Source organism: Rattus norvegicus, chromosome 2 (genome assembly GCF_036323735.1).
Source record: "Rattus norvegicus strain BN/NHsdMcwi chromosome 2, GRCr8, whole genome shotgun sequence".
Taxonomy (NCBI): Eukaryota; Metazoa; Chordata; class Mammalia; order Rodentia; family Muridae; genus Rattus; species Rattus norvegicus.
This window is the reverse complement of record NC_086020.1, coordinates 54,342,920-54,365,040: the sequence shown is the minus strand read 5'-3', so window position 1 is coordinate 54,365,040 and position 22,121 is coordinate 54,342,920. Positions and strand designations below refer to the sequence as shown.

General features: G+C 40.5%; 1 protein-coding gene across 9 annotated transcripts in view; it reads left to right on the top strand.

Annotated features, from left to right (window-relative positions):
• The window catches only part of Ghr (growth hormone receptor), a 263,530-nt gene that overhangs the window by 167,555 nt on the left and 73,854 nt on the right, over positions 1-22,121 (top strand). For all 9 annotated transcript variants that reach the window (XM_008760754.3, XM_063281321.1, XM_039101770.2 and 6 more), the window contains exon 3: positions 12,995-13,060. In XM_008760754.3, coding sequence (XP_008758976.1) covers positions 12,995-13,060 — 66 coding nt within the window. The remainder of the gene's footprint in view (positions 1-12,994; positions 13,061-22,121) is intronic.

The following is a 22,121-nucleotide window of genomic DNA, read 5'->3' as shown; positions in this document are numbered from 1 at the left end:
ATACATCACCAAAGTAAATGTAATTCATGCAAGGAAATCAAAACTCCTATTCTAGACTTTAACACTTTGCCTGCCTTAGAGGTGCAAAGACATATAACTACGTTTCTGTTTAATATATTCCTTCCAGGGTGAATATGGCATTATTAAAAAAAAAAACTGTGCTCAGTACGAGTTCATATTTGAACGATGGTGGTCTGATGAACTATTTTTAATTTTAACTTTAACTGTTAATATAAAGCTAGATTTGCATTTAAGACACAATACTATACCAGAAGGTAGTAGAAAAGGGAAAAAGCAAGGTTTTTTAAAAGCTATAGCACCAGACACACGCCACAGGCTCACAATGGACCATAACATTACCTACCCACTCATTTCAGGCATTTTTTTCCATTTCCTGTCACAAAACCATAGGAATGTCACTTCCAGGTTAGCCATAAAGCAGATTTTCAACAATTTTTCCCAAAATTACCATTCAGAAAATGAATGTAAAATGTTTGAAATGTTTTAGGAAAGCTTTATTATAGCATTCTGTCATTTTGCTATAAATGTGATGCATCAAGAAAATATTCACAGGGCTGGAGAGATGGATCAGGGCACACACACACAGGCTACTCTCTTCTACAGGACCCAAGTTCAATTCCCAGCAAGGTCATGGATGCTCGCAACCATCTATACTTCTAATCCTTGGGAATCCAACCCCCTTTTCTGGTTACCTCAGGGTCAACACAGACATGCATGCAGGCAAGACAAACATGCAGACAAAATATTATACACATAAAATGCAATAAAATATTCAAAAATATGCATGCTTCTCCACTACTTTCTTTACCACTAATAATAGACCTTTAGTATCAGACAGATATTAATTTAAAGAGAATATTTAAAAAGTTGAGTAGTCATGGTATTATAAATATAAATTGAAGGCCTACTGTGTGCAGAGTCAGAAAGGATAAAATATAGTTCTTTTGACAGGCTGAAATAAAATTTATAGATGTAAGGCTACAAGAAAACGCAGAGAGAGCAATGCAAGAAACAACACAGCACACTACTCACACTGTCACGTGAGTGGCACGGGTCTTAGAGCATTTGTTCAGGGTCATCAGGATCACTATGTGTACAGATTTCAGCTGAACACTTTGATTTCGTTTTCTCAATTATTGACTCTCCTCCATAAATGAGAATTATCTCTGATCTTCCCATTCTAGAAAAAGCAAGGAAAATAATAAAAGGTAGGCAAAGGCCTAAAACCAGGAATGTGCTACGCGGCAACTAAATTTTTTGGTCTGGGTCTCAGGATACTTTTAGAGGAACAGAGAGGAGTGCATCTTGGGATCATCTTGGGACCACACTCTCCTTGTGCCTATTAGGTATTCAGTAAACATACGTTGAGCAAACATGTTCCAGCGGTCTGCGTCTGTATCCCAAAGTGCTCTAGCCTAAAAGGGCTTAATTGAAACCATAAACCACATGGCCTCGAGACTCATTCACAGGAGCTTCCATTTCATAACTGCTCCAGGAAAGGACTAAAGTGGGATGGTCACACCACAGTGGGGGTTGTCTGAGCCCCATCTCCTTGGTGTCCATTTCGTCATCTCTGATGGGCTGAACTGTCCAAAAGGTCTTCTGCTGGCTGCAAGCAGACATGGCATCTGGCATCTCTGCAACCCCCTCCCTCCCCTCACCCCCTCTGCTCCCACCACACAACCCTCTGCTAATCCCCAAATCTATTTCAGGACCCGTGTGTTTGTTCATCAGCCCAGAATATTGTTTCACAAATATATGTGGCTCATTACCAGACTATGGTCTATGGTGGCTTTTTTTTTTCTCCATGTATTACTACTCTTAACCCTGACCTGGAATTATACTGCATAACTATTTGCCTCTCCCCTTAAGCTTCCCCGGCACATGTGCACGGAAGCATGGACCCACAGCAGCTGAATTACGTCCGCTCTTCTCTACCGTGGTCTCTCCAGCTTCTGGGGGCAGGGCCTGACACACGGTGCTCCCACCCAGCGATTCTAACTCAAAAACACTTTATCTGGTTCAGAAATAACTACTTCCCAAGGGATTAGGAGTTGGTTCAAGAACTTCTTGATACAAGTTGACAAGCAAAGCCTAGGAGCCAGAGGCAGAGTGGCAGCAACCCAGACCAACCTGTTTATGAAAGATGGCTGTTCCCAGAGTGGGGAAAGACACACCTCAAAACCTCTGCCAAATATATTCTGTCTTGACACTTTTGCTGTGCCATGCTTCTGCCTGTCAATGGATCTGAGCAAGGAGATCCACTAACTTGTCAATCTTTTCCCAGGACTTGAGCATTCGTCCCAGTGAACAAGCAGGAATCCATTGTTTTAAGACCACTGTTCCGTGAAAAATATATCCATTGCCAACAACAAGAAAGGGAGTAAAGAAAGTTAAGCTGTCTAGCGTCACAATTTCCTGCTTTCACTTTGAAAGCTGGGATATTAACATAGGATGAAATCGCATGAAAGCTAGTTGAAATATGCTGACTTTGCCCCACATTTGACTATTCATGGCTCAAACTTGTTACCAGATCTAATGATAAGCTTTATGTAAACTTTTGTGTCTGTTGAGACTTCAGAGAGCACAAGATAGATAGCAAATTCCAGATGTTTCCAAGCTTGTCCTGAACTGAGCCACTCAATAAATTTGGAGTTATGTACTAAACACTCGTATTATTTAAGGACTTGTACAGGTGCTGTGAATGACCAATGGGGATGAGGGTGAAATACGATACCCTCAATCTGTGTGTGTGTGTGTGTGTTTTTTTTTAATTGGATAAGTCTGGTAACTAAGATATATGAAAAATAGCAAATACCATAGACCAGATATTTTTTAAGTGTTATGGAAACACAAAAAATGAGATTATATTTCAACTGAAACAAATGACAATTCTTCTCAGAAGAGAAGATACTCAAAGTGATATGGAAAAGCAGATGAAATTTCCACAGCACTCAACAGAAGTGAACCCTAAGATGCATCCATTTCCAATTTGCGTGGTGTAAATATACCCACTCTGGATGACTTCAAACTAAGGACATGGTGTCACAGAACACACAGTCAGAGAAAGGTGCTATGCATGAGTCACTGTTTGAGGTTTCAGCTTAATCTAGGATCAGCCTCTCTCTGCTGTTTTCGGTGAATGGATTAACATATATTAAAGGCATCTCAAACAACATTAAAAGAAGGGACGCTTCTGCCCTCTGCACGCTTCAGTCTAACTCTGCAATCTCCTCTTGGTTTGTTTTCCTGATCGTTGTTATTTCACTGGCCGCCCTTCCCCCAGTTGACCTTGACTCAGTGCCAACTTGCGATTCCGTTTGTTGCTTTTATCTTCAGGGTGATTGATCTGGGTTCCTGTTATTACACAGCATACCCCATTACTTGTTGCTTGTGGCCTGGGGTTTACACCCCTGCTGTTCCTCGTAATGAAAAGCAGCTTTGGAGATGAGACAGCTGGGTATGCTGCCTCCCAGCTCTTGTTAGCTATAGGAAGGGAAAACAAAAGCAACTGCAAAGGGGCTTTTCCTGAGGAAAATGAACGCTGGTCTCAGCTGGCCCACAGTCTCCTTTCAGTGTTTCTGATTACAAGGCAGTCCCTCTCCATTTCCCTTGTTGGAAAAAAAAAAAAAAAACACTAATCAAAACTCACTATACCTTATAATGCAACAAACTGTAGTTGAAAAATCAGATTCCAAGATCTGTCTTTAATTGCAAGCAGATGTCCTCCATGCAGAAGTATTGGGAGGATATTTGTAAATTCCCCAAGCAGAGTACTGAAGACAACAAAAGGGATACGTAAAGCTTGAAGCTAAACAGGAACCTTCCCCATTAGTCCCTCGGTGCCAGGGAGAAATGCTGGGAGAATGAAGGTCTAGACTCTGAATACCTGCCAACCATGCTAGGCACAGGATACAAAGCAACTGCTCCAGATGTTTACAAGCATGGGCTTCTTTTCACCACTTTTGCTTCCTTCCAATTGCCGTACCTAGAATCTGGCTATCTAGCAGGTTTCCTGCTATGAAAATGTTCTTGCAATTACAATATTGCTTCAGGCCTGCCTCTTTGTTTTTGTTTAACTCTCTGTCTCAGATGATGGGTTCTGTGGTTTACTGTTCAAGTACAGAAGAGACATGTGCCTTCGTGGAGAGATGGGAAGAGTTACCACCATCCTTATAAAGGTCTCCGAGACTTTTGTTCATATCACATGGCTTCTCCAGAGCTGCCAACAATTCTAATGAGATAATGCACTTCAATTCAGAGAAACTATGAGTGGGAATTCAATTAATTTAATGAGCCACAAAAGGAAAGAAATTTTATCTTAAACCATAATGGGATTTGGGATACCAAAGGACCAAGAGCGTCATTGTAGCCAGAGGATATGCTTGGTACCAACAGTGACAGGGAGAGGCCTGTCTCAGAGGGTACAACACATCCTACCTACCTTGTTCCTCCTAAACCAACTCTTGAAGGCTATTTCTGCCCAAGCCTTCAGCAACCTGGTCTATCAATATAGTCTCTAGAATGTCTGAAGCATTCATATAAGTCATTCTACTATTCACCAAATTTCTTCTAATGAGCACAGGATAGGGTGTACCACAGGATGGCCCTAAAAGTAGACCAGAGAGGACACTTGGAGAGTTTCTCACATGTTGCACGATTTCCTGAAGAGTATAGGAGGAAATGATTAACATATTCATAGAATTTTGTGATATCCACATTGATCAATGCCGCCGGTATTCTATAAGTCAGGGCATTCAATTATAGATGTAATAAATGCCATGGACATCTTGACTTTACAAGTTTTGGAAACAGTGAAGTAAAGAAAGTTAATGTCTAGCTCCCATTCAAATCTATAGTTGCTAGGTAGCCTAGGACAAGCTGTTTACCTTCCCTGAGTTAAATAACTCAGAGATCGAATTCCTCACTTACCATGTGTAATTTATAGCAATACTTTCCAGAAGGTTGTTGTGAGAATTAAATGGGAAGCAAAAAACATTTAAAAAAAAATGCTTAAGGTGGTGCCTAAGTGCATTTTAAGCATATTATATTTGGGATTTAAACATTGCATTGCACTTTTTAATAATCTCATTACACCATCCCCTTCAGAGGCAGCAGGATAGTCTGAGGTACAGCAGCTGTGTATCCAAACAATAAATTTGATTAAGAGCCCTTTGCAAGCCTGAATTAGGAGAAAGTACTCATTGGCAATAGAGTTGGTAATTTGACAAAGAAAAGAAAGGTAGGCATAGGTCTGAAGCTTTTCAGAGGCTGAGATCTAAGAAGAAACATTTTATATAGACTATTAACAAAAATAGGTAAACTTTATAAAAATGGAAAATCCCTCAACAAATTTGAAAGTTTCCAAGTGGAGATTGTAATGTTAGAGTGTTTGACTCTCTTGTGGCCCTATACAAACATTTAAAGCCATTGTAGCTTTGCAAATTGTACTACTGTACTAGGGACTATCTCCTGTGTTCTTAATGATTCATAAAGGTGAAAGCAGTAATACTTACCCAAGGAACTCATTGTGTACTCTTCAGTACAAGCAAATCAGCCACAGCAGCAAGAGATGGGAGCACAGTATCAACAGGGGCTGGGTGGAGGGCAATTAAGCTGCCTAGGGGAGCAAACGAACCCTGTCAAAGGACATCTTGAGATGAGCATCTCGTGAAAGTTGCAGCAGCGTCATTATCGTAAATGTATGTTGACAGGAATGCAATGGTCCTCTTTACCCAAGGCTTTCTTCGTGTCAGGAACTTTGTGTGGTGATTTGCATGCTTTCCCTACTATCATTGGGTAGAATGGATGTCTCATGAAGTACTGTGTTTTCCTGACTCGTGCCTGCATTATTCATTAACGACTGGTTATAACTGCCAGTCTTACACAAGTGGCAAAATCACAATATTTGCCAGAATATTAGTCCTCTCAGTTTTGCTCCCTTAATGATACTAGAATTGGAGAACTAGGATTGAGTATACTTAGCCTCAGATTGGATTGTGCTTATATAGACAGATTTCTATCCTATACTCTACTGGTGTCACTTCCCTGGAGTTCTCTGAAGAAGGAAAGTCTAACTACACTTAGCCTACAGGAGTGCCTTAGAGTGCTTGGGCTTTTGGCTGCATACTGTCCTGAATGAAGACCCAAAAGAAAGCCAGTGCTGAACTGTCCTTGAGAAAAGGCTTGCCTCACAGTTAAGGTAGTGCCTTCTAATAAGAATGACAATGATTATAACAAGAAAACTGTCTAACATTTAGTAATTACTTACAATTATTTGTATGTAGGAGCTGGTTTAACCCTTGCACGGAGACATACAGGTCCCTGTTTTACAGACATGAACTGAGGTCCATGTACAATTAGAGGAAGTGCATTAGAGATGGTCATACTGCAATTAGATCTCCTCATAGGAACCTGTTCCTGGATGAGTCCAGCAAGAGGCACTCCACCTCAGAGCATAGCAAATCAGTTGATCCCCAATATTTACAGAATCAAAATCAAGTCATTTGGCAAGATCATTCCCAAGGTATGCCTGATTTCATCCCGAACCCAACATATCCAAACTCACATATTAATACACTGCCTGGGGCCACAGTTCTGTGTCTGTAGATTGTGTTTTGCCAAAGCACATTTGTGTTGTAGTCTTCTTGACTCAAATGCATCTGTCCTCCTTCACTATTGCTTGTTGCCCTAAACTTGACAACTGTTTCATAGAGCCATTTTCCCCTAAGAAGCTTCTCCACAGTTACAGAAGGTACTATTTTGCTCCCCCTGCACCCCGTGTTTGACTGCTTCTCTTACTGACTCCTGAGGTAGGGGAGGAGTGTAGACATTTTTAAAATCCCACCATCTAAAGCTCCATATAAAATGTTTATTGATCCCTTTGGGTTATATAATAAATGGGAACCCTGCAGAGCATAACCAAAGCCACTGTGTGCTGGCCTCATTAATTGTTATTGCTGTCAGTGTTGCGGTCTCTGCTTATGTTCTTTCTTCATTTGCCTTCTGCTTACTGGTCAGAGCTTTAGAGACACTGGGTACATGACTCTGACACTAATTTGAATTGATGAGTGAGCGTGACCCTTCCATTGCTAAGACAGCATGTTGTGCATTACATCTGTAACCAGCATCCACTTGGCACAGGCATAAATCTGTGGTCTTTCCACTAGAATGTCATTTATCCTTTGTATGTCTTGATTCATTGCATGTTATAGAGTGTGTTGGCTGAGTGATGCTTTTGCTCTATGAAAATGTCCCTAAATGTGCCACAGAGAGGGAAACACCAGAGGTCTTAGGGATCCAAGGCTCCCCAAGATTTTCAAGACCAGCAATTTGGCTCAGACCTTACTAATGAGCTCAGAACCGACCTGCATATTCTATTTTTCTCAATTTCAAGTTGAAAACTGAGACAAATGCTGAGTAATTCCATTGGCACTCCTCTCTCTCTCTCTCTCTCTCTCTCTCTCTCTCTCTCTCTCTCTCTCCCTCCCTCCTTCTCTCCCTCCCCTCCTTCTCTCCCTCCTCCCTCCTCTTCCTCCCCCTCCTCTCCCTTCTTCTCTCCCTCCCCCTCCTCTCCCTCCTTCTCTCCCCCCTCCTCTCCCTTCTTCTCTCCCTCCCCCCTCTTCCTCCCCCCTCCTCTCCCTTCTTCTCTTCCTCCCACCTCCTCTCCCTCCTTCTCTCCCCCTTCTCTCCCTCCCCCCTCCTCTCCTTTCTTCCCTCCCCCCTTCCTTTCCTCTCCCATCTTTTCTCTTCTCTCTAGTTAAGTTAATATTGTCCCCTTTGAACTATCCAAACTCAAATAGTAAATAATTGTCAATAGAACAGGTAACCTACAGTTGGAGAACACATATACATTGATTTTTTTTTAATTTACTTAGAGGAATGCCATAAAGGGAGATTTAGTCAATGTGGCCACATTGAGAAGAGGGGCAAAGAGATTCAGGTAACCCCCAAGTCCATCTTTGAGGGTCCTGAAGTGAGATTAAGTTTTAAATAGAAGACCAAAGATGTGAACATCAAAAAAGCCCTGGCCAAGGTGTTGGCACAGCCTAGGCTTCACGATGAGACTCTGTCTCAAACCAACAAGACAGAAAACCAAAGGTTATGAAAAATGGTTCCTACGCATGGCTACCTGGCATTAACTAACTGTGTTCTCACCTTGGTTCCTACTTGCTGCTTATTATATTTGTTTCAGATATCTAAATATATTTAAATCCATTTCAAATAATATTTGGGGGGCTGAAGAGATGGTTCAGCAGTTAAAAGCACTTGTTATTCTTGTAGAGCACCCAGGGTTAAGTTCCCAGCATCCACATAGTAGATCACAGCCATCCAGATCTACCAAATCCCTCTTCTGACCTATGAGTTCCATGCACACATGTGATAGACATATATACGTATAGGCAAAGCCTTCATACACATGAAATAATAATAATAATAATCACATAAAAGAAAATTTAAAAGATTTTGTGTTCAATTTGAAGTGACAGATAATGAAATAAAATACACTAATTAAAGACAAGGAATTTAGGGATGGTGGTGAGACTAGCCCAAAATATTAATGAGAATACTAGTGAATACATACCTTCAGTTATGAAGGCAGCAGTTATGTTGTCATAAAGGACAGTTTTTGCTTTCCACTCATATTAAAATTGATGCTTAGTACATTGTTCACTCTGGGGAGTGTGCATTGCTTGTTTTTATGTTAATTACTTGTCTTATTCATTTATAGTATTAAATAAGCTTCAATAGATAAAAAATGTAAAATTTCAAGAGTCAATAGAAACTTTGAAAACTGATAGACATGAAATTTTAAATATTATAGTAACCACTTAAAATTGCTTGATTTACCAGAAAAAAATCCAAATCTTTTTTTTAGTATTTTTCAATGATAATTCCCAGATACCCCCTCACAAGATATACTCTAAAATTTCTACTATATTAGAATTCTGTATTTAATGGCTAGCCTTAACTCTATCTACTAGATTTACATTATTTGTAGCAGACTGGATGGCTGCTTCTTCCCAGCCAAATACACTGGGAAGAGGTCATATACACAGCCATGAAAAAACACCTCAGAGAGCAGGCAGACCAAACTCACCAGGTCTAAAATTGGTGTGTGTCAGCTCACTACCCACTTCATCTTTCTTTTCTTTTCTTATTATTAATTAATTAATTAATGTCCTAAATACTGTGTTACCTCAAGGTCCCTCCCTCACAGTCCCTCCCCCTTCCCTTCTCCTCTGAGAGGGTACGCCTAGGTATCCCCCCACCCTAAAGTATATTTCCTATATGCAGCAGAATGATGGATAACCAGTAAGTTGGCCTATATCTTTTTATTGGTGAATTTCGTTCAGTGATGTTGAAAGATATTAATGATCAATGATTATTAGTTCTGGTTATTTTGTTGTTGGAAGTGTTAGAGAAAGAGAGAGAGAGAGAGAGAGAGAGAGAGAGAGAGAGAGAGAGAGAGATTCTCTTCATTTGATTTTGCTGTGAGATGATTAATTTCTTGTGTTTTCTTGGCTATAGTTACCCTCCTTATGTTGGAGTCTTCCTTCTAGTATCATCTGTAGGGCTGGATAAGAAGAAAGATATTGTTTAAAGTTGGTTTTGTCATGGAATATCTGGGTTTCTCCATCTATGGTGATTGAGAGTTTTGCTGGGTATAGTAGTCTGGTCTGACATTTTTGTTCTTTTAGGGTCTGCAAGAAATCTGTTCAGGATCTTCTGGCTTTTAGAGTCTCTCTTGAGAAGTCAGGTATAATTCTGATAGGTTTACCTTTCTATGTTACTTGAACTTTTTCCCTTGCAGCTTTTAATATTCTTTCTTTGTTCTATACATTTAGTGTTTTGATTATTATGTGGCAGGAGGATTTTCCTTTCTAGTCCAATCTATTTGGTGTTCTGTAGACTTCTTGTACATTTATGACCATCTCTTTCATTAGGTTAGGGAAGTTTTCTTCTGTGATTTTGTTGAAGATGTCTTCTGGCCCTTTGAGCTGGGAATCTTCACCTCTTCTATTCCGGTTACTCTTAGGTTTGGTCTTTTCATAGTGTCTCGAATTTCTTAGATGATTTGAGTTAGGAACTTTGTACACTTGGCATTTTCTTTGATTGATGTATTCATTTCTTCTATCGATCTTCTATGCCTAAGATTCTCTCTTCCCTCTCTTGTATTCTATTGGTATATCTATTGCATCTGTAGTTCCTGTTCTCTTTTCAAGGTTTTCTATCTCCATGATTGCCTCCATTTGTGTTTTCTGTATTGCTTTTATTTCCATTTTTTAGGTGTTGGGTCATTTTATTCATTACCTTCACCTGTTTGATTGTATTTTCCTGTATTTCTTTAAGGGATTTATTTGTTTCCTCTTAAGGGCTTCTACCTGTTTGATTATGTTTTCTTGTATTTCTTTCAAGGACTTATTTGTATGCTTTTTAAAGGACTCTATCATCTTCATGAGGTGGTATTTAAGGTCACAGTCTTGCTCCTCAGGTGTGTTAGGATATCCAGGGCTCCCTGTACTAGAAGAGCTGGGTTCTAATGGTGCCATATTTCATGGGGTTCTGCTGATGATGTTCTTGCATGTGCCTTTTGCCATCTGGTTGTCTCTGATGTTGGCTGGCCTGGGTGTCCAGTATTGAAACAGGCCTCCCAGGATGCAGATGGAGCTATGTCTCTGATTTACAGCCCTCCTGGGAGACAGTCTGAGCTGTGAGTGTCAGGTTGGAACTGGCTTCCCAGGAGGCAGGTGGAGCTGTGAGGTGGGGCACAGAGAGAGCTGATCAGCATCTGCCTCAGGTGTAGGTGTGAACCAGAAGATAGAGCTCTGACAGGGTGGAGCAGAGCCCAGCAGGTGGGACAGGGGAGTTGGGGTGAGTGCAGAAGAGGGTGTCTCAGTGTGTATGTTGGATTAGAGCTGCCTCTTGGGAGGCAAGCAGGGCTGTGATGTGGGTGCCAAGTAATGATTTCCCCTTTTTACTTTTCTTTTTCTTTCCTGTGTTTTATGAGACAGACTTCTCAGTGTGTAGCCTTCTATTAAGAATAAGATAATAGTATCAGTCGTCTGAGGGAATATGGGAAAAACAAACATGAGTGTCTGGCCACACTCTTGAAAACAGAATACTTGTGTATTCTTTGGTCACCAAAATGCTATGTGAGAATACAACTGGCTAATACTGAGGTGAGAAGGAGCATCCTACAGTATAATTCAATTCTTATGCTGCCTACCTGCAGATACTGTCACATCACACAGCTTGATAGCTCAGTCCCACAAAACTGCCTCGTGCTTCAGATGACAAATGTATATAATATCCTGTACTTTTGAAAGATTTCTCAGCTGTAAATTATAAATAGATTGTACTATAGTTTTGAAATTTTTTTTCAGCTAAAAGGTACAGTTCCCAAGACTCGATTAGGTTTGATGAATTTGCTACACTAGCTCAGAGAAACATTAAATTAACAATTTTTGGCTTATTACCAAGGGTATCCCAAAGGATATAGATAATGAGGTGTATTAATAAGTCTCTGCTACTGTAACAGAGACCTGAAACAATCAACTTATAAAGAGAAAAGGAGTATTCTCAAGTTTTCAGAGCATGATTACTTGGTCTCACTGCTTTTTGAGCCTATGAAATGGAGGACACCGTAGTAGCAGCATGTGAAAAAAACACTTTTCCTCAGGGCTAAGAAACGGCTAACGGTCCAGTCTTTGTTTTAAAACCACTGTTCCCTCAATGATGAGAAGACCTCTTAACTCACATTTATCTTTTGAATTTCTGTCACCTCAGAGTAGTGTCAGGATAAGGATCATAGCTTTAACACATCGGCCCTTAGAGGAAATTTTACATTTAAACCATCACATACAAAGAACATGACATAGCCTCCACGCTCTCTAAGCATCTCCAGGTTATCAGCCAGCCGAAAGTTTCCTGAACTCTGACCATTAATTCTTTGCGAATGTTGTATTCTCTGGCTACATTTATTAAATCACTAGGCATTGGTGATGAGCTTCACCATTAGACCCTCCTTGCTCCCCAGAGGCTTTGAATAATACTGAAAAAAAATCCCAGTTCTGCAACCATACATCTATTTTTTTTCCTGTGCCAGTTTCCACCCTGAGGGAGGAAATCTCCAGCCACTACTCCACTCATTAGTTTATAAAAAATCCATCACTCTGATATTACAAATAGTTTAAGAAGTTATATGTTAAAATACAGTAGGGAGACTAAATGTTGATGTAGTAGGGTCACACATAGTTTCCTTTGCTTTCATTTAAATCTTGGTGTTTGTTGTGTCTGAGTGGTAACCAGAGACGGTCTATCCTGTCCTCTTACACTCTTTTCCACCAAGACCAGACAACAGGTTAGTCCCTTTGTAGCTGGAGCATTTACAAAGGTACCCAGTTGGAAAGAGCCTTACTGATCACTTTCCACCATTGCCCACTGACCAGGCAGCCTGCTCCTAGCTGCATTGTAATGACTGACTTAACTGCCCATCAAAGAACTCCAGGGCCTCCCCTGTTCTGCTTTGCCCTTCCCTATACTCTTTCCCCATGCCAAAGAATGTTCTTACAGTATTTTCCAAAAATAAGCTTTTAAACTAAACGTGTGTTTTATATATACATTTATATATACATATATTTATATATATATTTATATATATATATTTTTTAAGAAACTTGTGCTCTCCTTCCTATGCACAAGGGAAACTTGAGTTTGGACTCAAATGATAGATGGTGGAATTGTTTTCATTGTTCTGTGTTGTATCTGGTCACGAGACCCACGGTAATGACAACCAAAAGGCTTCCATTCGCTCTGTCTTTACGAGCTCTTTTAGTGCATTGATACAGCTTTAATTTTAATGGAGGTTTTTGTATGGGAGCCTGTTTTCCAAAAATGATGCTATAACAGGGTCACAGCAGATCAGTTTGCTACAGGGATGACTAATGATTTTCTTCTCCTTCTTTTTCAGCTACACCAGCTACTCTTGGCAAAGCTTCCCCGGTTCTGCAAAGAATTAATCCAAGCCTGAGGGAAAGTAAGAATTTCTGTCATTTTACTAACTTGTGTTGATGGTTTCCATGTGTTACTATAATTCAAGCTACTATCCTTTCTCTCTTTGGGATATTGGTAACAGGAAAAGTGACAGAATTAAAATTTTATAAGCAAAAAATATTTTTCAGGTTTTACATTTTGGTTTCTGTAGAGAGCTCGTGTTTGTTTTTTGTTTTGTGTATGCTTGCAGGTTAAATGGAGGGTTTGTTATGGATCAGCAGCAACCTTTTGAACTTAAAAAATTGCCTTGTTTTACACACTTGTTTTTAACATTGTTATTGTTATTATTTGGAAGTATTTATATGATGCTTGCATTGACAGAAGACGACATTTATCTCTCCAACCAAAGTTACTTATACCTCACAGTGCTGCCTTCATATAAGCCACTTAATTTCTACATATCATCAAACACCTCCTCTCTGTCTTTGACAATCTTCCCTTTACACACAAGACTAAACTCAACCTTCAGCTCATAGAAAACAGTCCCACAAATCCTCCAGGGATAGGGTTCCTGCCTTCTGTTCTACTATGGAGCTTTGTCCATTGTTCAGTGATAACATTCACCTCCTGAAATTTTGATTGTGTGCTTGTATATATGTATGCATGTATGTATGTGTGTATGTATGTATGTGCATGTGTGTGCATGTATGTGTGTATGTGTGTATGTATGTTCATGTGTGTGCATGTATGTGTGTATGTGTGTATGTATGTATGCTTGTATGTGCATGTGTGTGCATGTATGTGTGTATGTGTGTAGGTATGTATGCTTATATGTGCCTGTGTGTGCATGTATATGTATGTGTGTATGTACGTGCATGTGTGTGCATGTATGTGTGTATGTATGTATGCTTGTATGTGCCTGTGTGTGCATGTATGTGTGTGCATGTATGTGTGTATGTATGTGCCTGTGTGTGCATGTATGTGTGTATGTATGTGCATGTGTGTGCATGTATGTGTGTATGTATATATATGTATATATGATGTATGTATGGTCACTTTGATCAGTGCTACAGCCACTGATAAGTTGGAGTTCTGAGATCAAAAGCTCTGCACCTCAGTCCTGCTTAGTATGTGTATAAAATGCAATCAAATGTATGGACTACATGAATTAATTATATTGTGCCTTTAAGTCAACAGTCATGTTTAATGCTCTTCATAACTAGTTCCTTTACATCACCCAATATCTCTCAGTAGGAGTTCATTTAACTAGATTGTAGCTATAGATATTTTATCTGAAACAGTATGTGCTAAATGCTGTTTCATGAAAAGAAAAAAGAAAACAAGGGAGAGAGAAGGTATACCTGGCTAATTCTAAGCTGATGCTCTTATTGTTTTTAATGAGTGTCGTAAAACCATAATTTGGATTGTATGAGTAAATTGCACAGTAAATTTGTAATGTGAGATTTAAGTATCATTCCCTTGGAGGTGACCCTAAGTATGGACTGATAAGACTTTCAGCAAATCTCGTCTATTGGTCATGTGTTCTAGACAGCAAACCCTCTCCCATTCTCCTGTTTCAGAAGGGTCAAACGTGCTCATGTGTTCCAATAAGTATGAGAAGCTGTAGAAGGGGAGGCCATATGAGTTATGTGTGGGTTATCTAGCACCTTTCCAATAAATGGAGGCTACCTCCTAGTTGTTCTTTCCTGTGGGAAGACAGGGCAGAGTAAGGATGCTCACTAATGGTACAAGCAATTCACCGGAACCATCCTCTACACTTAAACAGTACACACCACTCTCTGTCCTCCCTTCAACTGATAACCATGATCTCTCAAGCCATTTCCTTTACCAACTCACAAGGTCTTAGGATCTTAACCATCACCTCTTGTCAAAATCTGAGGCTTAATCCTGACTGATGAGTACATATCATTTTGAATGTAATGATTACCTGTTTGTGTGGAATAAGAAAGCTGGAGACTTGTTTAGATATGGTAAATCTCACATTCTGATACTCTCATGCAAGGAAAGAGCCCATCCTTTCCTATTTTTCTTCATCAAACATTACTTCCTTTTATCCTAGAGATGATTTGATTCATCAAGCCCTGTGCTTAACAAGGTTGGTATCAGTGGGCAAGAGCCATACAGAACACACAGGAGTAGCTCATTCAGGATGGATAGTCCCAAATGCTCACATCACCTTCGTATGTGTCACACTATATCACAAACCCTTAACTGTCATGTGCACATGATGCTGAAGTCTATACCATGCCAAAATACTAGCCCAATTCTAGCAAGGACCTCTTTTTTTTCTAATGAAGTAGTGTTATCCGTAAAGCTAGCAGTGTTCAATATAAAATACACTAAGAACACACAATCAATAAACATATGTGCAACTTTATAAACTCTCAGATTGGAAACAATGCCCCATAAAAGGAAAATAAAAGAAAAACCCTTTTAGAATTTGATGAACTTAAAATGCGTAAGATTTTATTAAACATACAGAGAGGTTTTGCACAATTATGTGTCCTCCTGAAGAGAATTTCCCTCTCATTTTAAAAGGCCGTCTTCTAACTATTTGTTCTCTGACAGTACACAGGCATGTGCAGAAGTTAAATAACTTCCCACAGGTGTAACTGGAATCTTATCTCCAAGGCGATCCCAGACCCTGGGATCAGGTGGACAGGGCATACCACCCATCACACTAGGATCACCCCGAAAGTCAAGAGCTTCTGTGGCACTAATCTTAAGGTCTCTTCTATCTGGTCCAGTGCACCCTTGTCTGTGCATGTTTATTTATTTATCTATTATTTATTTGTTCATCTATTTATTTTTTATTTATTTGGATATGGACTGAATAATCCAACAATGGCCATCTGCATGTTGTAGAACCAAAGATCCAGTAAGCATTCAGCTAAAGTAATTGGAACCAATGCATAATCCAGTCCAAGGTCAGGGGTCACCTAAAGAGTCTATCACCAACATGATATCCCTAGCAAAAGGCTGAAGAAGAGAGAAGCAATGATCAGAGTAGACCATGGGAGCAACAGAGGCTTCGCTTGAAAGTAGGGCACTGACATGAATTGTTCTCTTCTGCCTTCCAGCATTGCTCCACTGGGGGCCCCAGCCTATTGGAGAGTGTTGCCCACTTTCAAATCAGTTATTCTTTCTTATCTGCATCTCGGTCTTCTCTAAAATTATACCCACCCAGAAGTGTATACATCTCTTATGTATCTCAATCTGATCAAATTACAGGTCACAATGACCCACCACAACTTCCGTACTTCTGTTCCCTGCATTGTTTTTTAAGTTTGTTTTTTAATTTCTATGCATTGATTTTCTTTGTATACAAATATATCTGTATGAAGGTATCAAATTCCCTGGAACTGGGGTTAATAATAATAATAATTAATAATTAATAACTGTATGTTGCCATGTGGGTGCTGGGAATTGAACCAGAGTCCTCTGGAAGAGCAGCCAATGTTTTTAACCACTGAACCATCTCTCCAGTCCCGTTTTGGGTTCTTGTATCATTATATCACTTTAACCAGAATTCATTTCTTTCCTCCTAATATGGAACAGTCCATCGTGATTATTTTTTGTCCTTTAGGCATGGTTCTAAATATTCCTCTCTACAAAGCTTCTCATCTTCTCAAGAAGAAACATGCCCCATCTTGGACTCTCTGTGACTCTCCTTCTAAATTATATAATGCAGTGTTTAAGAATTCACTCTCTGGTGAGAGAGAGACCCAACCGCCTGGTCAGGTGGGCACTCCTGAGACTGCAGAGCGGAAGAGACCACCAACACTGCTCACCCCTGCCCACATCCCTGGCCCAAGAGGAAACTGTATAAGGCCTCTGGGCTCCCGTGGGGGAGGGCCCAGGAGCGGCAGGACCCCTGCCTGAGACACCACCGGAACCTGAAAGAAACAGACCGGATAAACAGTTCTCTGCACCCAAATCCCGTGGGAGGGAGAGCTAAACCTTCAGAGAGGCAGACAAGCCTGGGAAACCAGAAGAGACTGCTCCCTGCACACACATCTCGGACGCCAGAGGAAAAAGCCAAAGACCATCTGGAACCCTGGTGCACTGAAGCTCCCGGAAGGGGCGGCACAGGTCTTCCTGGTTGCTGCCGCTGCAGAGAGCCCGTGGGCAGCACCCCACGAGCGAACCTGAGCCTCGGGACCACAGGTAAGACCAAATTTTCTGCTGCAAGAAAGCTGCCTGGTGAGCTTGGGACACACGGAAGCAGAATTTCTCTAGGACCGGGCACGTTCTGTGTTTACCGGAAGTCCCACACCCGCGGATCCCAGCCCGCAGCAGCTCTCTACTCCCAGACCCGGTGAGAGAGAGACCCAACCGCCTGGTCAGGTGGGCACTCCTGAGGCTGCAGAGTGGAAGAGACCACCAACTCTGCTCACCCCTACCCACATCCCTGGCCCAAGAAGAAACTGTATAAGGCCTCTGGGCTACCGTGGGGGAGGGCCCATGAGCAGCAGGACCCCTGCCTGAGACACCGCCGGAACCTGAAAGAAACAGACCAGATAAACAGTTCTCTGCACCCAAATCCCGTGGGAGGGAGAGCTAAACCTTCAGAGAGGCAGACAAGCCTGGGAAACCAGAAGAGACTGCTCCCTGCACACACATCTCGGACGCCAGAGGAAAACACCAGAGGCCATCTGGAACCCTGGTGCACTGAAGCTCCCGGAAGGGGCGGCACAGGTCTTCCTGGTTGCTGCCGCCGCAGAGAGCCCTTGGGCAGCACCCCGAGAGCAAACTTGAGCCTCAGGACCACAGGTAAGACCAACTTGTCTGCTGCAAGAAAGCTGCCTGGTGAACTCAAGACACAGGCCCACAGGAACAGCTGAAGACCTGTAGAGAGGAAAAACTACACGCCCGAAAGCAGAACACTCTGTCCCCATAACTGACTGAAAGAGAGGAAAACAGGTCTACAGCACTCCTGACACACAGGCTTATAGGACAGTCTAGCCACTGTCAGAAATAGCAGAACAAAGTAACACTAGAGATAATCTGATGGCGAGAGGCAAGCGCAGGAACCCAAGCAACAGAAACCAAGACTACATGGCACCATCGGAGCCCAATTCTCCCATCAAAACAAACATGGAATATCCAAACACACCAGAAAAGCAAGATTTAGTTTCAAAATCATATTTGATCATGATGCTGGAGGACTTCAAGAAAGACATGAAGAACTCCCTTAGAGAACAAGTAGAAGCCTACAGAGAGGAATCGCAAAAATGCCTGAAAGAATCGCAAAAATCCCTGAAAGAATTCCAGGAAAACATAAATAAACAAGTAGAAGCCCATAGAGAGGAGACACAAAAATCCCTGAAAGAATTCCAGGAAAACATAAATAAACAAGTAGAAGCCCATGGAGAGGAGACACAAAAATCCCTGAAAGAATTCCAGGAAAACACAATCAAACAGTTGAAGGAATTAAAAATGGAAATAGAAGCAATCAAGAAAGAACACATGGAAACAACCCTGGATATAGAAAACCAAAAGAAGAGACAAGGAGCTGTAGATACAAGCTTCACCAACAGAATACAAGAGATGGAAGAGAGAATCTCAGGAGCAGAAGATTCCATAGAAATCATTGACTCAACTGTCAAAGATAATGTAAAGCGGAAAAAGCTACTGGTCCAAAACATACAGGAAATCCAGGACTCAATGAGAAGATCAAACCTAAGGATGATAGGTATAGAAGAGAGTGAAGACTCCCAGCTCAAAGGACCAGTAAATATCTTCAACAAAATCATAGAAGAAAACTTCCCTAACCTAAAAAAAGAGATACCCATAGACATACAAGAAGCCTACAGAACTCCAAATAGATTGGACCAGAAAAGAAACACCTCCCGTCACATAATTGTCAAAACACCAAACGCACAAAATAAAGAAAGAATATTAAAAGCAGTAAGGGAAAAAGGTCAAGTAACATATAAAGGGAGACCTATCAGAATCACACCAGACTTCTCGCCAGAAACTATGAAGGCCAGAAGATCCTGGACTGATGTCATACAGACCCTAAGAGAACACAAATGCCAGCCCAGGTTACTGTATCCAGCAAAACTCTCAATTAACATTGATGGAGAAACCAAGATATTCCATGACAAAACCAAATTTACACAATATCTTTCTACAAATCCAGCACTACAAAGGATAATAAATGGTAAAGCCCAACATAAGGAGGCAAGCTATACCCTAGAAGAAGCAAGAAACTAATCGTCTTGGCAACAAAACAAAGAGAATGAAAGCACACAAACATAACCTCACATCCAAATATGAATATAAAGGGAAGCAATAATCACTATTCCTTAATATCTCTCAATATCAATGGCCTCAACTCCCCAATAAAAAGACATAGATTAACAAACTGGATACGCAACGAGGACCCTGCATTCTGCTGCCTACAGGAAACACACCTCAGAGACAAAGACAGACACTACCTCAGAGTGAAAGGCTGGAAAACAACTTTCCAAGCAAATGGTCAGAAGAAGCAAGCTGGAGTAGCCATTCTAATATCAAATAAAATCAATTTCCAACTAAAAGTCATCAAAAAAGATAAGGAAGGACACTTCATATTCATCAAAGGAAAAATCCACCAAGATGAACTCTCAATCCTAAATATCTATGCCCCAAATACAAGGGCACCTACATACGTAAAAGAAACCTTACTAAAGCTCAAAACACACATTGCACCTCACACAATAATAGTGGGAGATTTCAACACACCACTCTCATCAATGGAGAGATCATGGAAACAGAAATTAAACAGTGATGTCGACAGACTAAGAGAAGTCATGAGCCAAATGGACTTAACGGATATTTATAGAACATTCTATCCTAAAGCAAAAGGATATACCTTCTTCTCAGCTCCTCATGGTACTTTCTCCAAAATTGACCATATAATTGGTCAAAAAATGGGCCTCAACAGGTACAGAAAGATAGAAATAATCCCATGCGTGCTATCAGACCACCACGGCCTAAAACTGGTCTTCAATAAAAATAAGGGAAGAATGCCCACATATACGTGGAAATTGAACAATGCTCTACTCAATGATAACCTGGTCAAGGAAGAAATAAAGAAAGAAATTAAAAACTTTTTAGAATTTAATGAAAATGAAGATACAACATACCCAAACTTATGGGACACAATGAAAGCTGTGCTAAGAGGAAAACTCATAGCGCTGAGTGCCTGCAGAAAGAAACAGGAAAGAGCATATGTCAGCAGCTTGACAGCACACCTAAAAGCTCTAGAACAAAAAGAAGCAAATACACCCAGGAGGAGTAGAAGGCAGGAAATAATCAAACTCAGAGCTGAAATCAACCAAGTAGAAACAAAAAGGACCATAGAAAGAATCAACAGAACCAAAAGTTGGTTCTTTGAGAAAATCAACAAGATAGATAAACCCTTAGCCAGACTAAGAGAGGACACAGACAGTGCGTCCAAATTAACAAAATCAGAAATGACAAGGGAGACATAACTACAGATTCAGAGGAAATTCAAAAAATCATCAGATCTTACTATAAAAACCTATATTCAACAAAATTTGAAAATCTTCAGGAAATGGACAATTTCCTAGACAGATACCAGGTATCGAAGTTAAATCAGGAACAGATAAACCAGTTAAACAACCCCATAACTCCTAAGGAAATAGAAGCAGTCATTAAAGGTCTCCCAACCAAAAAGAGCCCAGGTCCAGACGGGTTTAGTGCAGAATTCTATCAAACCTTCATAGAAGACCTCATACCAATATTATCCAAACTATTCCACAAAATTGAAACAGATGGATCACTACCGAATACCTTCTACGAAGCCACAATTACTCTTATACCTAAACCACACAAAGACACAACAAAGAAAGAGAACTTCAGACCAATTTCCCTTATGAATATCGACGCAAAAATACTCAATAAAATTCTGGCAAACCGAATTCAAGAGCACATCAAAACAATCATCCACCATGATCAAGTAGGCTTCATCCCAGGCATGCAGGGATGGTTTAATATACGGAAAACCATCAACGTGATCCATTATATAAACAAACTGAAAGAACAAAACCACATGATCATTTCATTAGATGCTGAGAAAGCATTTGACAAAATTCAACACCCCTTCATGATAAAAGTCCTGGAAAGAATAGGAATTCAAGGCCCATACCTAAACATAGCAAAAGCCATGTACAGCAAACCAGTTGCGAACATTAAACTAAATGGAGAGAAACTTGAAGCAATCCCACTAAAATCAGGGACTAGACAAGGCTGCCCACTCTCTCCCTACTTATTCAATATAGTTCTTGAAGTTCTAGCCAGAGCAATCAGACAACAAAAGGAGATCAAGGGGATACAGATCGGAAAAGAAGAGGTCAAAATATCACTATTTGCAGATGACATGATAGTATATTTAAGTGATCCCAAAAGTTCCACCAGAGAACTACTAAAGCTGATAAACAACTTCAGCAAAGTGGCTGGGTATAAAATTAACTCAAATAAATCAGTTGCCTTCCTCTATACAAAAGAGAAACAAGCCGAGAAAGAAATTAGGGAAACGACACCCTTCATATTAGACCCAAATAATATAAAGTACCTCGGTGTGACTTTAACCAAGCAAGTAAAAGATCTGTACAATAAGAACTTCAAGACACTGAGGAAAGAAATTGAAGAAGACCTCAGAAGATGGAAAGATCTCCCATGCTCATGGATTGGCAGGATTAATATAGTAAAAATGGCCATTTTACCAAAAGCAATCTACAGATTCAATGCAATCCCCATCAAAATACCAATCCAATTCTTCAAAGAGTTAGACAGAACAATTTGCAAATTCATCTGGAATAACAAAAAACCCAGGATAGCTAAAGCTATCCTCAACAATAAAAGGACTTCAGGGGGAATCACTATCCCTGAACTCAATCAGTATTACAGAGCAATAGTGATAAAAACTGCATGGTATTGGTACAGAGACAGACAGATAGACCAATGGAATAGAATTGAAGACCCAGAAATGAACCCACACACCTATGGTCACTTGATTTTTGACAAAGGACCCAAAACCATCCAATGGAAAAAAGATAGCATTTTCAGCAAAT